We start from the raw sequence: 14,373 nt of genomic DNA, 5'->3' as shown, positions 1-14,373 counted from the left end.
CCTCCAAGTCTGTCGCTCACTTCCCCCACGTCCTCCCGGACCGGAGTATCGGTCGGTTGTTCCGTAGCCGCCACGGACGGCTCTTGGGCCTGGATTTGCTGGACCTGGTCTGTCCCGCGCTCGTGTTTCCATCCGTCCCCGTCCGCCTACAATTTGGCAGGAACTTTACTACAGCCAAGAAGGGAAAGGCGGGTGAAAGCGGGTGCGGGTCGACCGGTCCGCAGTGGGCGCGGGGAGCGGCGAGGGGCGCCGGGAGGGGTGTGCTGACGAGCGGGCCGGGGGTGTCGCGGGCCGCCCTGCCCTATAAGGGGCCGAGCCGCCTCCGCCGCCGGGCGGGTGCCGGGCGGACCGCGGCGGCGGCGGCGGCTGCGATTGGCTCAGGCGCCCCATCCGGGGACTGGGCTCGGCGCTGCTCGTTCGCCCTAAAGGTACCAATATGGCGGAGGTGAGCAGGAAAACCGGGCAGGAGCGGCCGGGCTGGAGCGGGCGCCCGGCGGCCTCTCGTGGTCCCCGAGCCGGCTTTGGGGGATCCGGGGCCCTTCTCACGGCCCCACGGGGGGCGGCGCGGCGGCGCGGGGCTGCAGGGCGGCGACGGGCGGCGGCGGGGCCGGCCGGGGGGCGGGAGCGGGCGCGGGAGCGGTCTCCCTCCGGGACTAGGCCGCGGCGGCTTCGGCCCCTACCCGGCCGGGCGACGGGGCCGGCCGGGGGGCGGCGGCCCGCGGCAGCGAGCCTTTGCCCAGGGACGGCGCCGTGCCTTGCCCTCGGGCAGCTGACGCGGGCCGCCGAAGCCTCCGCGCCGCCTCCCGGGGCCGGGGTGGGTGGAAACCGGCCGAGCCCCCCCACCTCCGCGGCCGGATTGCAAAACGGGGAGCGGGCTGCGCCACTGCCCTGCGGGAGGAGTGTTCTCTGTCCCCAGCCCACCGGGTCCAGGCTGCGGCGCGGCGAAGCCTCACGCTCCACTTTGCTCCGGGCTCGGAGGCGAGCGGGATGCGCGGCCGCTGGGCTTCGCGGGAGGCGAGCGGGACTCTCCGCCCCGCAGCCCGGGAGGTGCGGGAGCTCCTGGGGCTAAACGGGGAGGACCGAGACCCTCGACGCTCTCTCTCACGGGCTCTCTCCACTGGGCTGAAGAAGGGAGGCAAGGCGAGCGAAGATACCCTGGCTGTGTCCCCAGGGACTAGTGAGCTAGGGGGACGGGGTGGCGCTACAGAAGCCCCTCGACTGGAGCTGCTGGGGCGAGGTGCTCGCTGGAGGGCCAGGGGAGCGACTGAACACGCTGGAAGAAACCAGCATCTCTAGGACTGCGAGTCCTCATCTCTGGACGCGGGAGAGAGGATGGGGGGCTTGCGCTTTGGTTTGGGGGCAAGTGTCCGGTTGCGAGCTGGCCTACGCTTCAGAGCAGAGGACAGCCCCGGAGTTGGGGCTTCCGGGCCCCAGGGGGTGGACTAGGTGTTCGGAGGGCGAGTCCCCTTCCTGGAAAGGGTATTGGGTTTCGAGGTGTTGTTTCGGGCCCTGGAGAGCCGGGTGGGATTTGGGGGAATCCTGAGATGCCAGGGTATGGGGCACTGATGCTGCGAGCCGACTGCTCTGGGTTCTGCTTCTCTGCTTTGTAACTTGCTGAGCTCCAAGGGGCGGCTTGGAGTTGCCTGTTATATTCCGGGCTTCGTCCCGGGTCTGCAAGTTTGTACACTAGGGACTTGGGGAGGAAGGCGAGGCAGCCAAGAGGGGCCCGAAAGGGGCCGGGAGCGATCCGAGCGAAGCTACGTCTCGCACTTTTGGCAGCTGCGGAGGAGCGCTGGACTCCGCCTCCTCTGCGCCCTGTTGCCGGCGCTGCCTCTTGCCTTGGCTGCGCGATCTAACCGCACGTTTTCTTCTCTCTCCTAGGCTTCTTTTGGAAGTTCGAGCCCAGGTTTGTCCTGTTTTCTTACTTCTTCAATGGGTCCCAAGGAGTAATGGGGGTCAGAGACCTATTTCTCAGTTTTAACAACAAAAAATTTGTCTTGCGAGTTTTTCATGATTTTTAAGAGTTTCAGTGTTCATTTTGGTAATTAAGTTGTTCAAGGAAGGAACAATTGCACCACTTTTTTTTTCTTACCTGTTGAAAAAAATACTTTGTTATAAAGCTGCTGACAAATTTTTAAGTAACATAGCTTTGATTTTCACATATGTTGTTTTTCTCTCCAAGTCTGAAACGGTTAATCCTAAATCTTTCCCAAACTTTCCACTAACTTTATCAGTTTAGTTTAGATTTTAACTTCTTTGAGGCATGGACTCTCTATTTGTCAGAACTTTGGTGATGCTTATATTGACTATTAATCATCACTCACCGTCTTTATTTTGTCTCATACATTTTTCACATTTGAGAAATGTCTGTAGCTATGTGTTAAACTGAAAATTGAGAGTTAAGTGAAGCTGCCCTAATCAAAAGAAACACTTTCTGAGTTTGGCACAGAAAAGTGGTAATAGAATTTTTCAAGTGAGACAACATTAGATCATCCAGGACAGTGTTTCTTAATAGTTTGGTGTCAGAAACCTCTGTCAGGATCCAATGAAAGCAAGGGCCTCTGTCTCCAGAACTCTGCCCATAATGGATAATTGCATACAATTTGGGATTTGTGGAACCCCTGAAACCCATCCATGGCAAAGACCTTTCCTCATGTGCTAAAATGTAAGGACAGCTTTGTTTCAGTTTCTCATCCCCTTTCCAGCCCCCTCTTGGCTGCCTCTTTTCCCTCTCATGGTCTCCAGGAAAAGTGCCTCTGAACTAGTTCAACTCCCTTATTTTATACTTAAGACTTTTAAAATAACTCTACTGAGAGTCACCTAGTTAATAGCAGAGCCTGGATGGGCTGCCAAGTCTTCTGTTACCACATGTTGCCTTGGAGTGAACAGTCCATTTCTTTGCATATTATTTTGTGTATTTAGTCAACCTTAAGGGTCTCACTTGACTATCATTTATGGTAATATAAAATAGTCAACACCAAGTAGAAGAAATATGTGGCTGTTTGAAAATAGCTGTGTCCTTACATTTAAAAATTGTTTTAAAATTTTTCTTTAGTTTTGAGACAAACATTTCTTTGTTATAACTGATTTCAGGGAAGGAATATTTATGTCCATAATGCCAAACATCTGGATGATAGTGGAATTTTTCCATTTTGCATCGCTCTGCTTTTAACAAGTTGTAATCTAAATAAAAAGCAAAAAGATGGTGTGGTTTTGGTGTTTAAACAAATGTATAACTTGTTTTTAATCAATTAGCCAATTTTTGAGAGAAATTTAGGACCAGAAGAGACTTGAGGTCATCTGCAAATGAAACTTTGGATCCAGGCCCAGAAAGTTTAAATGAGTTGCCTTGGGTCCCAGAAAGCCAGCGACAAAGCCAAGAGTAGACCCTCAGGCCCTTCAATTTCTGGTTCTTGTTGAATGAATACCTTCTACTTTAAGGGGAAGCCTTAAAGTGTGCCAAGTGATATGGGGATTGTGAAAAAGGGTAGAGCTCTCTGCTCTCAAAGATGTAGAAAAGTTACCATCTATTTCCTACTTTACACTTTGGTGTACCTAAGAGATTTCCAGAAATTTCTCAAAAAAAGGAAATTAGTAATTGTGGATGTTCTGCTTTTCAGATATTTAATAAATATTCATCTTTCTCTAAAATTAAACCACTTTTAGAATGAGCAGGTTAGTATCTCTAGCATTCAAAAAATAATATCATAATGTAAACTTCCTAAAGAATAAAGTCCCATAGAAATTTTATTATTTTTAGGACTGATGATTAGAGTTCTCTGAACTCAGAATTGAAAACATTGAATTGTATCTGTGGTTTTTTTCCCCTAGTGAAAAATCTTTGGTCTAATTCAGTGTTTTGATAATGATCTCTCATCCTGTCCTTAAATGTTTGAAATGTTAAAATATTTAATAGGTCAAAATTTTTGTGTAAAATATATCCTTCATTTCACTTCTCCCTTTTTCCACTCCAAGATTCTGATACTTCTTTCCACTCCCTGCTCTGGGAATCTTTGGTCTATACTAGAGTAAAACAAATGGTTGAAAATCCTGTTTTTCATAAATTTGATTTCATTCTTTTGGGATTATAAATAGTATTCATTTTTTTGCACCTGGTTTTCAGGGTATCCTGTGGACTTCAGATTTGCCATAAAAAAAGCATTACCATTTTATAAACAGGTTTAAATTGACCAAAACAACTTGCAATGGGATACATCTTCCAAAAACCTTTAGATATGATTTTTTGCATTCTTTTCACTTCACTTCATTCCTACTAACAAAATAAGAACTTTATTAGTCATCCCCAAAAAAGCATCCTCTTACGGTTTATTGTTAGGGAACTTAAAATACTGTTAAAGGGAGTTCCCATTGAGGCAGTAACAAACACAACTGGTATCCACGAGGACGCAGGTTCGGTTCTTGGCGTCACTCAGCGGGATAAGGATCTGGCATTGCCATGAGCTGCCGCCTAGGTCTGAGACATGGCTGGGATCCTGTGTTGCTGTGGTTGTGGCTAGGCCAGCAGCTGTAGGTCTGATTAGACCCCTAGCCTGTGAACGTCCATATGCCTGTGAGTGTGGCCCTAGAAAGACCAAAAAAAAAAAAAAAATTCTGTTATAAACATGAAAGGTGAGGTACTGCTTGTACCCCTTTTGTCGGTCAAATAGCTGTATAGCTGCTTTACTGAAACTTGTATTTGTTCTAAAAACCAGATTTCTGTTGTGTTTTAAACCTTTATTTGAGGGTTAAAATTTGAGTAAAATTTATATTTTTCATTTTTATTTATTTATTTATTTTGCTTTTTAGGTCTACACCTGTGGCAAATGGAGATTCCCAGGCTACTTTTTTTGGATTACTCTGTTTAAATCACTTTGCTGCTATTATAAGTCAGGTGTCTAAGTGGAGCTACAGATGCCAGCCTACATCACAACCATAGTAATGCCAGATCCGAGCCACGTCTGTGACCTACACCACAGCTCACAGCAACCCTGGATCCTTAACTCACTGAGAGAGGCCAGAGATCAAATCCACAACCCCATGGTTCCTAGTCAGATTCGTTTCTGCTGTGCCACAATGGGAACTCCAAAATTTATAATTTTTTTACAAGTGGAATTTATATTCACTTCTCCTTTTCACCTTAGTATATAACAGATTCTTGTGAAATCATCAATTCATAATCCTGACATTTTTCTACTGCTTTTAGACAAATGTATTAAATTAACTTACTAGCAAATTTGACTTTTCTATTGGAGCATTTTTTTGGACTACTCTGTTTAAATCACTTTGCTGCTATTATAAGTCATGTTCTCATGACTTACAATAAAAGTGGTTATAAATCAGCCTTATTCTTTTGCTGATTGAGATATTTTTTCAGAACTATATGGTCTTACTTTATAACCTGTAAAGTACATAGTAATTCATTTAATAGAGCTCGCATATAATCCTTGAAAGGAACTGGCAGTAGAACACAAATTATTTTCTTTTGTAAATAGCTTTGTGAATCTGTAAAGTGATTGTTTGTTTCCTTCCAGTTGGGTCTTTGTCTTCTGAGGATCATGATTTTGACCCCACTGCTGAGATACTGGTCCATGACTATGATGATGAAAGAACTCTTGAAGAAGAGGAAATGATGGATGAGGGTAAAAACTTCAGTTCTGAAATTGAAGACTTAGAAAAGGTAAAGGATTTTACTTTAGGGTTTTAATATGACTTATAGTAAAGATTCAATACAAACGTAAAGATTTTAAAATTCTATTGTAAATTATTTTACAAACCACCTGAAATAAAAGTATTACCAAAAGGACTTACTATATAGCATAGGGAACTATATTCAAAGTCTTGTAATTACCTATAATGGAAAAGAACCTGAAAAAGAACACACACACACACACTTTGCTGTACATCTGAAACTAACACATTATAAATCAACTAAACAAAATAGTATCAGCATATTTGTTTTTGACCTAACTTATACAGAATGTAACTGATTTTCTTATTATTTTTGAAAGACAGCCTAAGTACATTTTCATTTAATTTTTAAAAATTATTTTGTATCTGTTAACCTAAGTTTTAAGTTTATACCAGCACAATGAAGTAAGTGCATTTGTAGATGAGAACATTGAGATACAGAGAACTATAGGCCCTAAACTTAGTTCTGAAACCTAGCCCAGCGTCTTTGCATTATACCACACTATTCTACTAAGGGATAAACTTGAGTTTAAGTAAATACTGCAGCAGATACAGGGAGAAGTCTTTTCCTTCAAGAAACTTAAAATCTGGTAGACTGCTGTAAGAAATTGAAAGAGAAAATGTTTTACTTTACTTTATTTATTATTATTATTTTTTTTTTTATGGCCGCACCCATGGCATTTGGAAGTTCCCAGGCTAGGAATCCATTTGGAGCTACAGCTGTTGGCCTACACCACAGCCACAGCAACGCCAGTTCTGAGCCGTGTCTGCGACCTACACTTCAGCTCACGGCAACACTGGATCCTTACCCACTGATTGAGGCCAGGGATCAAACCCGCATCCTCATAGATACCAGTTGGGTTTGTTACCACTGAGCCATGGTGGAAACCAGTACTCTACTTTTAATTGTGAGTTAGTAATATTCTATTTCCTTTCTACCTCCCAGTCTTTTTTTTTGCTTTTCAGGGCCACACCTGCAGCATATGGAGGTTCCCAGGTTAGGGGTCCAATCGGAGCTACAGCTGCTGGCCTATACCACAGCTCATGGCAACACTGGGTCTTTAACCCACTGATGAGGCCAGGGATTGAACCCATAACCTTAAGGTTCCTAGTCAGATTCGTTTCTGTTGTGCCACAATAGGAACTCCCCAGTCATATTTTTGAAAGTTGACAGGGTGAATGTAGTTTATAACTTTTAAAACCCCAAATGAATATAAATTGAAATGAACTGGATTTTAAATAGATATTTATACCAGTGTTTCAGAGAGAAGCACTTTTAGGGGGTCCCTTGAAAAGATTTTACTTATCTATAAGCTAACTTTATTTGCAAATTTCTAATCAGCCCAGAATATCAAAAGTTTTCAGGAATAGTACTGAATTTTCGTACCTCTTTTTCTTGAAGAAGACAATGCACATTCTTATGTAATCTCTCTTGCTATCTTTGTAAGGCAGAGCTGGGCTATTATTGCATTTTTTCCTTCATGTTAATACACAGGGAAACAGAAGGAGAGTCCTCAGGGCCTAGACCCCAGGCTTGCTTCTGTAGACCTGAAATTTTCTTTCTTTCTTTTTTTTTTTTTCCCCGATTTTTAGGGCCACACGTTCGGCATATGGAAGTTCCCAGGCTAGGGGTTGAATCAGAGCTGCAGATGCCAGCCACAGCCACAGGCACAGCAGTGCCAGATCTGAGCTGCATCTTTGACCTACACCACAGCTCACAGCAATGCCAGATCCTTAACCCACTGATTGGGACCATGCATCAAACTAGCATGCTCATGGGTACTAGTCAGGTTCATTTTGCTGAGCCACATGGTAATGCCCTGAAATTTTCTAAACATGTTCATTCCTTTGGCAAATTAATCCAACATGGTTGCAGTTAGATTTAGTCATTAAAAATAGATGTATCTCCTATAAAAGCCAAACAGATTAGGGAATATAGAAATCAAACGGTTAGGAAATACTCAAGAAGAAAAGTCTTGCCTGTTACTTCTTTCAGGGGTGCTCATTAGACATTGCCTGTTGAAAAGAAAAGTTTTTTTTTTTTTTTTGAAGAGAAAAGATTTGTATTGCTTCAATAGAACAGCAAAACTTTGCCTTCACCCACAAAAAAAAAAAAAAGATGCTCCAGTCCCAAGCTCTGCCTTGACTTATTCAGACAATTTCTTTCTACTTCTTATGCGTAGGTAGCGTAGAATAACTGAAAATTATAATCCAGTTAGCATTATCACAAGTCAAGGACAGTGGTAGGTCCTGGGATTGCAAAAATGAGAAATTTGACTATGTCTCTGAGCTCCAAGAGCTTTCGGTCTAGTGTAGGGTGACAAATGAGAGCAAAAGTTTTTTGATGTACTCAGCAAAGAACTATGAAAGCACTAAGCAGTGAGAGCTATGGGGGAAAGGGTTTATGGTAAAAGATGTTTGGCCTCATCGCAGGGAAGTTCATAGAAGGCTTCTTAGAATAGATACTTCTGTCCTGTAGTTATTTACATTAGGACAGTGCTGTGGGCATGGGTGAAAGACCCAGGTGGTCTCATAATGCACCTTCCTTGATGATGTGTTTGCTGTTAAAGACAGGGAGACAGTGGTCTAGTTACAGCACAACATAAGAAAATGGTATCAATGTGTTAGACTGCACTTCAGCCACTCAAATTAGATATTTTGTCAATAAACTAGTAAGAACTTAAAATGTTTTTTAATGTGTTATGGTGGTTACTTCTTGAATGTGGCTAATCTGGTGGAAATTTTTATGAGCTGAAAAACTTTCGTTTTTCAGATTTGTAGGTTTTATTCTTCCAGCTAGTCCTATATTATTCCAGCTGTAGGAATAGCTTCTTTGATCTGTGGTTGGTGAGTTTTAGAAGATAATTCGGGAAAATACAGAGAAATAATCAACACAATGAGTTACTTACTTAGCTAGTCACAGAAATTCCTAGTTTCTGTTTCTATAATTTTCACTTGCTTTAGTCAAAATAACTCAATCCTTGTTTTGTAATGATACCTATCACTGAATTTGTAGATTCAGAAAAATTATAGGTCTTTAAATATTTCATTTTCTGTGTACTTAGGCAGTTTTGCTTTTTGGCATTATGTCACATTCTTGAAAATTGGAACAGAAAAATACAGGTGATTTTAAACAAAGTCTTTTGAAGCCCTAAGAGCTATGTCCCTGTTCAGAAGGCTGATCCTTCTCTCATTGAGCAAGGGACAAGCAGAGCTGTTTCTAAGAGTAACTGACTGTTCACCTCCTCGGAACTGTGATTCTTATCTGTAGTAAAGATAATTGTGTAGACGTGTTCTTTATTGATGTTTATTGAAAGATGAAAATGAATAAAAGAAACAGACAGATATAAAGAGTAAGAATCATTTAATTTTTTAGAAGAAATTTAAAATTATTTCTATACAGTTTAAAGTAATGTATTAATCTTACATTGTTATAGCAGTGATTTAGGTATTGGTACATGGTAACAGTCTTGGGGGCTTGATGTTAATGTTTATTTTTAAAAATTATAAGTTTTTATACTCATATTTGATAGTTTGTAATCTATACACACGGTTTTTATTTTGGTGCTTACAAATTTTTAATACATTATATGTTATGGAAAGTAAGTTTCTTAGAGTAGCACTTTGGTAAGTATAGGGAATAAATTAGTGACAAGATTTTAGTTATTAAACCTACTAAAATAATATTTACGTTATATTATCCTGTATTGTAATTTATTCACTTATTGTTTCCTGAGAGATTTTGTTTGTTTTATTTTTAGAGCCATACCTGCGGCATATGGAAATTCCCAGGCTAGGGGTTAAATCAGAGCTACAACTGCTGGCCTACACCACAGCCACAGCCACGCAGGATCTTTAACCCACTAAATGAGGCCAAGAATTGAACTTGCATCCTCATGGATACTAGTCAGATTTGTTACTGCTGAGCCATAATGGGAACTCCACTGAGAGATTTTTAACAATAATTTAAAAATCCTAGATTTAGAGCTATAGCTTTTTAAAAAGTAATTTTTATATTTTTGCTTTTGTTAATATATAGATTTCTCTTCTGATATTTATTATGAAATGAGAAAAGTAGAAATTACCTTTTCTACAGTTTAGACGTTGGTATAAGTCCTTTTTAATTTTTTTGTTTTGTTTTGTTTTGTCTTTTTGCTATTTCTTGGGCCGCTCCCGCGGCATGTGGAGGTTCCCAGGCTAGGGGTCTAATCGGAGCTGTAGCCACTGGCCTACGCCAGAGCCACAGCAACGCGGGATCCAAGCCGCGTCTGCAGCCTATACCACAGCTCACGGCAACGCCGGATCGTTAACCCACTGAGCAAGGGCAGGGACCGAACCCGCAACCTCATGGTTCCTGGTCGGATTCGTTAACCACTGCGCCACGACGGGAACTCCCCTTTTTAATTTTTAAAGAGCATTTGAAAAAGTTATATGTATACTGTTCTGCAGCCTGTATTTTAAGATATCAGATTGGTGATATATTAAAATTATCTGTACCTCACTTAGACAGTGTCAGTTGACCCATCCAGCAACACCATCAAGTGTGTCAGACAAGTATTAGCATCATTTCCTTGGCTGAGAGGCCTTGTTGACTATAAGATGAACTGTATACTTAGAAATAGCATAGATGGGAGCAGGCAGGGCTATTACCATGAGAAATCTGTACATGGTAATGGGATGCATCCTGATTTCTGATATGGGAAGCTGTGGATCATAGGATTAAGGAAGTAATGTATTTTTCTATTTTCAAATGAGGAAATAGAGGTGCGAGAGGCTAGGTCATTTGCCCACAGTAGTAGTTAGCAGTTAGTGAGTCTTCTGCATCTAAATATTGTGCTCTTACTATTTTAAATCCTTTGACTTATAAAGTAGTTCATTTGTAAGTGTGACTAGGTTCACATGTGTCCTTGAAATTTAAATAGGTTCAACATAATAGCTGAGAAGCAGAAGAGAAAAATCCTCGTCACTGGAATAAGGTGCTGCATCAAACTAAGCTCATCTAGCCACCACAGATCCTTCAAAACTTTGAGATTTGCTAATTCAATTTTGAAAATATTTCTGTGCTTCGAGGACTAAGTGGTTTATTAATAGCTCTAAAAGAAAGCTCATCTGTAAAGTGCTTTAGAGACTGGATTAACCTTTTCCAGGTTTGCTTTAAAGTTTTAGTGCAGGTAATTTCTGTGTTTTAGCACCAGCACCTTCTTGGGGACTCTATAGTGTCATCCCTTGACTGTATTAATGAAGTTTCCACCAAGGTGGTCACTTTGTCCCTCACCAGGTGATCATGCCTGTGTCTTCATAGTGAAAGTAGGATTTTCATGAATGAGTACCCGGAACCTCCTATTCACCCCACACATGCAAACTCAACTCTTATGCTCATTCTTCTTTAACTTCCCTCCAGTCCCTAAAGTATCTGCCACATCCCAGACTAATTGCTTCAGCCCTCAGTTTATTCTTTTACTTGTTTTTATTTTATTTATTTTTATTTTTATTTTTTGGTCTTTTCTAGGGCCGCACCTGTGGCATATGGAGGTTCCCAGGCTAGGGGTCTAATCGGAGCTGTAGCCACCGGCCTTCGCCACAGCCACACCAATTTGGGATCCGAGCCACATCTGTGACCTACACCATAGCTCAGGGCAACGCTGGATCCTTAACCCACTGAGCAAGGCCAGGGATCGAACCCACACCCTCATGGTTCCTAGTCAGATTTGTTAACCACTGAGCCACGACGGGAACTCCAACTTGTTTTTGAATTTCAGTATACATTTCCCATCTTTGCAGATTCTCTTTTGACCTTCTGTTGCCCTTAGTCATTCTCCTTTTACAGTGTACGTACTTTCTCTCCTCCAAATTCAGTCCTCATCTTTGCTTCTCCCAGCAGGTTGTCAGATCACCAATAATTCCTGATTCACAGGTACAAAGAATGCATGTCTATCTTTATCTTGCTTGATCTCTCTTTGATATTTGACCCAAGTGACCATCCGTGGTTTCTCCACCCTTGCTTCTTCCTTAAGTTATACAACCTGCATTTTCTCCTAGTTCTGCTTCTACTCTCTGATGTCTCCCTCTGTCATATTTATGGGTTTTCTTTCTTTACCCCCCCAGTTTTAATTGATTGTATTCACCAAGGTTCTTGCTTTGTATGCTCCTTCTGTATGCCTTTTCTGGATGATACATTCAAGCCCATTGCTTCAGCTTTCACCTTAAGTCATCATTCTGCCGTCCCACCCTCCACCCTTAAGTTTATTTGTTTTGTTAGTCTCTTAATGGTGCTGTAGTTACATAACCTTCTCAGGCCAGAAATGGGCAATCCACTAAGACTCCTTTGTCGCTTGCATTCCCTCTATTACGTCAGTCAAGAAACAGATTCCTTTTTCTTAATTTTGCTTATATAATTCCCTTCTTCACTTCAGGCTCTCATTCTTCTATTCCCTCTAAAAAGTCATTTCCAAAATGTAAATCATGTCTAAAATTTTCCATACATATCGCATAGCCTATAGGGTAATATATCTTAAAATTCTTCTAATAAAATATAGATCCCCTTCTCTTCACTCTCTCCCTGGGTGAGCTCATCAACTACTGTGGCTTTAAATATCATCTAGATACTAATGAATGCCAGATTTATATGTTTAGCCCAGTCTGATCCTCTGAACTCCAGGCTTTCAGCCAAATTGACTTTTCCTCTTGGATGTTTCATAGTCCTCTCAAACTTAACTTGTGTCTTCCACAGAACTTTTAATTTTTTTTCCCCTCATAAACCTTACCTTCCTTTAGTCTTTTCTATCTCAGTAAACGTTACCACTACCTTGGCAGTTGCTCAACTAGAAATCTGGGGAGTTGTCCTTTCTTCCTTTTACTCCCACATCCAGTAGCCCATTTGATCCCACCTCAGAGTGTATCTCATGTGTTCACTTCTCTCCATGTCTGTATCACTACCCAAACCCAGCCTGAGACTCCCAAGAGGTGTCTCAACTTTTATCTCTCTAGCTCCCCAAATTTTCTTCATGCAGCTGCCCAGCACTAAAGAAGAAATAAAGTCATATCATTCCATTTTTACAATTTTCATTGGCTTCCCATTGCCCTGGGAATGAAGTCCAGGTTTCTTTACCATGAGGCCTTTTGTCATATGTCTCTGCTTGTCTTGCTAATCTCCTCCTTTTAAAAAAATTTTATTGAAGTATAGTTGATTTACAATGTTCTGTTAATTTCTGCTGCACAGCAAAGTGACTCAGTTATACATATGTATATATTCTTTTTCATATCCTTTTCCATAATGGTTTATCACAGGGTATTGAATACAGTGTGCTATACAGTAGGACCTTGTTGTTTATCCATCCTATGTATAATAGTTTGCCTCTGCTAATCCCAAACTCATAATCCTTCCCTCTCCCACACCACTTCCCCTTTAGCAAACACAAATTTATTCTCTATGTCTGTGAGTCTGTTTTGTTTTCATAGATAAGTTTGTGTTGTATTTTAGATTCCACATATAACTGATATCATATGGTATTTGTCTTTTCTAACTTCACTTAGTATGATAATTTCTAGGTCTCTCTATGTTTCTGCAAATGGCACTATTTCATTCATAATGGCTGAGTAGTATTCCATTGGGTATACATACCACACCTTTATCTATTCATCTCTTGATAGGTACTTAAGTACCTTCTCTGTTTTGACTATTGTAAATAGTGCTGCTGTGAACATAGGGGTGCATGTATCTTTCCAAATTATAGTTATGTCTGGGTATATGCCTGTTGAAATAGTGGGATTGCTGGATTCTATGGCACTCTGTTTTTAGTTTTTTGAATAACCTCCATATTGTTTCCCGTAGTGGCTGCAGCAATGTACATTTCTACCAACAGGGCAAGAAGGTTCTCTTTTCTCCACTCCCTTTCTGGCATTCATTATTTTTAGACTTCTTAATGATGGCCATTGTAACCAGTGTGAGGTGGTACTTCATTGTAGTTTTGATTTGCATTTCTCTAATAATTAGCAATGATGAGCATCTTTGCACATGCTTATTGGCCAGCTCTTTGTCTTTTTTTGGAGAAATGTTTAGATCTGCCCATTTTTCAATTTTTTGTTTTTGTTATTCTTGTTTTTGAATTGTGTGAGCTGTTTATATATTTTGGAAAATAAGCCCTTGTCAGTCATAACATTTGCAGTTATTTTTTTCCCAGTCCATAGTTTGTCTTTTTGTTTTGTTTATGGTTTCTTTTGCTGTGCAAAAGCCTAGAAGTTTGTCTCCTCTGCTTTTGAACAATTCCTAAGTCTCCTTTCTGTGCTTTGGTCATTGGCTTAGTGGAAAACCACCTTTAGGCCTCAAGTGTGTTGTTTCCTTTACCTTGAATGCTTTTCACTGGAATGATTGGTCACTTCTTAGACTTTGGACTCAAGTTAAGGTCACTCATTGTCTTCTACTGTGACCTATGACAGTAGGCCCTCCACATTATTCTGTATCTCATGATCCTGTTTATTTCTTTTGGACTCTTCATAATTGGCAGTTCTATATTTGTGTACTGTCAGTATCCCCCAAGTATATAAGTTATAGAAGTGCAAGACCTGTGTTTCTTACTAGCGCCTGGCACAGTGGCTTCCTGACACAGTCATTGCTCAGTCAGTATTTCTGATGACAAACCATAAGTCCTTAGTACTCAACTCTCATTTGTTAAAAATCTCATTGTC

General features: G+C 41.4%; 1 protein-coding gene across 2 annotated transcripts in view; it reads left to right on the top strand.

The window, feature by feature from the left end:
- The window catches only part of MIER3 (MIER family member 3), a 34,957-nt gene continuing 20,930 nt past the window's right edge, over positions 347-14,373 (top strand). The window contains exons 1-3 of one of the 2 annotated variants that reach the window (XM_003359776.4): positions 347-445; positions 1,882-1,906; positions 5,532-5,677. In XM_003359776.4, coding sequence (XP_003359824.1) covers positions 437-445; positions 1,882-1,906; positions 5,532-5,677 — 180 coding nt within the window. In that variant the 5' untranslated portion in view covers positions 347-436. Of the gene's footprint in view, positions 446-900; positions 1,048-1,881; positions 1,907-5,531; positions 5,678-14,373 lie in introns of those variants that run through there. The other variant, XM_013984794.2, reaches the window with a different exon arrangement.

This window comes from Sus scrofa, chromosome 16, assembly GCF_000003025.6.
Source record: "Sus scrofa isolate TJ Tabasco breed Duroc chromosome 16, Sscrofa11.1, whole genome shotgun sequence".
In the NCBI taxonomy this organism is placed as follows: Eukaryota; Metazoa; Chordata; class Mammalia; order Artiodactyla; family Suidae; genus Sus; species Sus scrofa.
The sequence above is the reverse complement of the archived record's forward strand: the minus strand, read 5'-3'. Positions and strand labels throughout refer to the sequence as shown.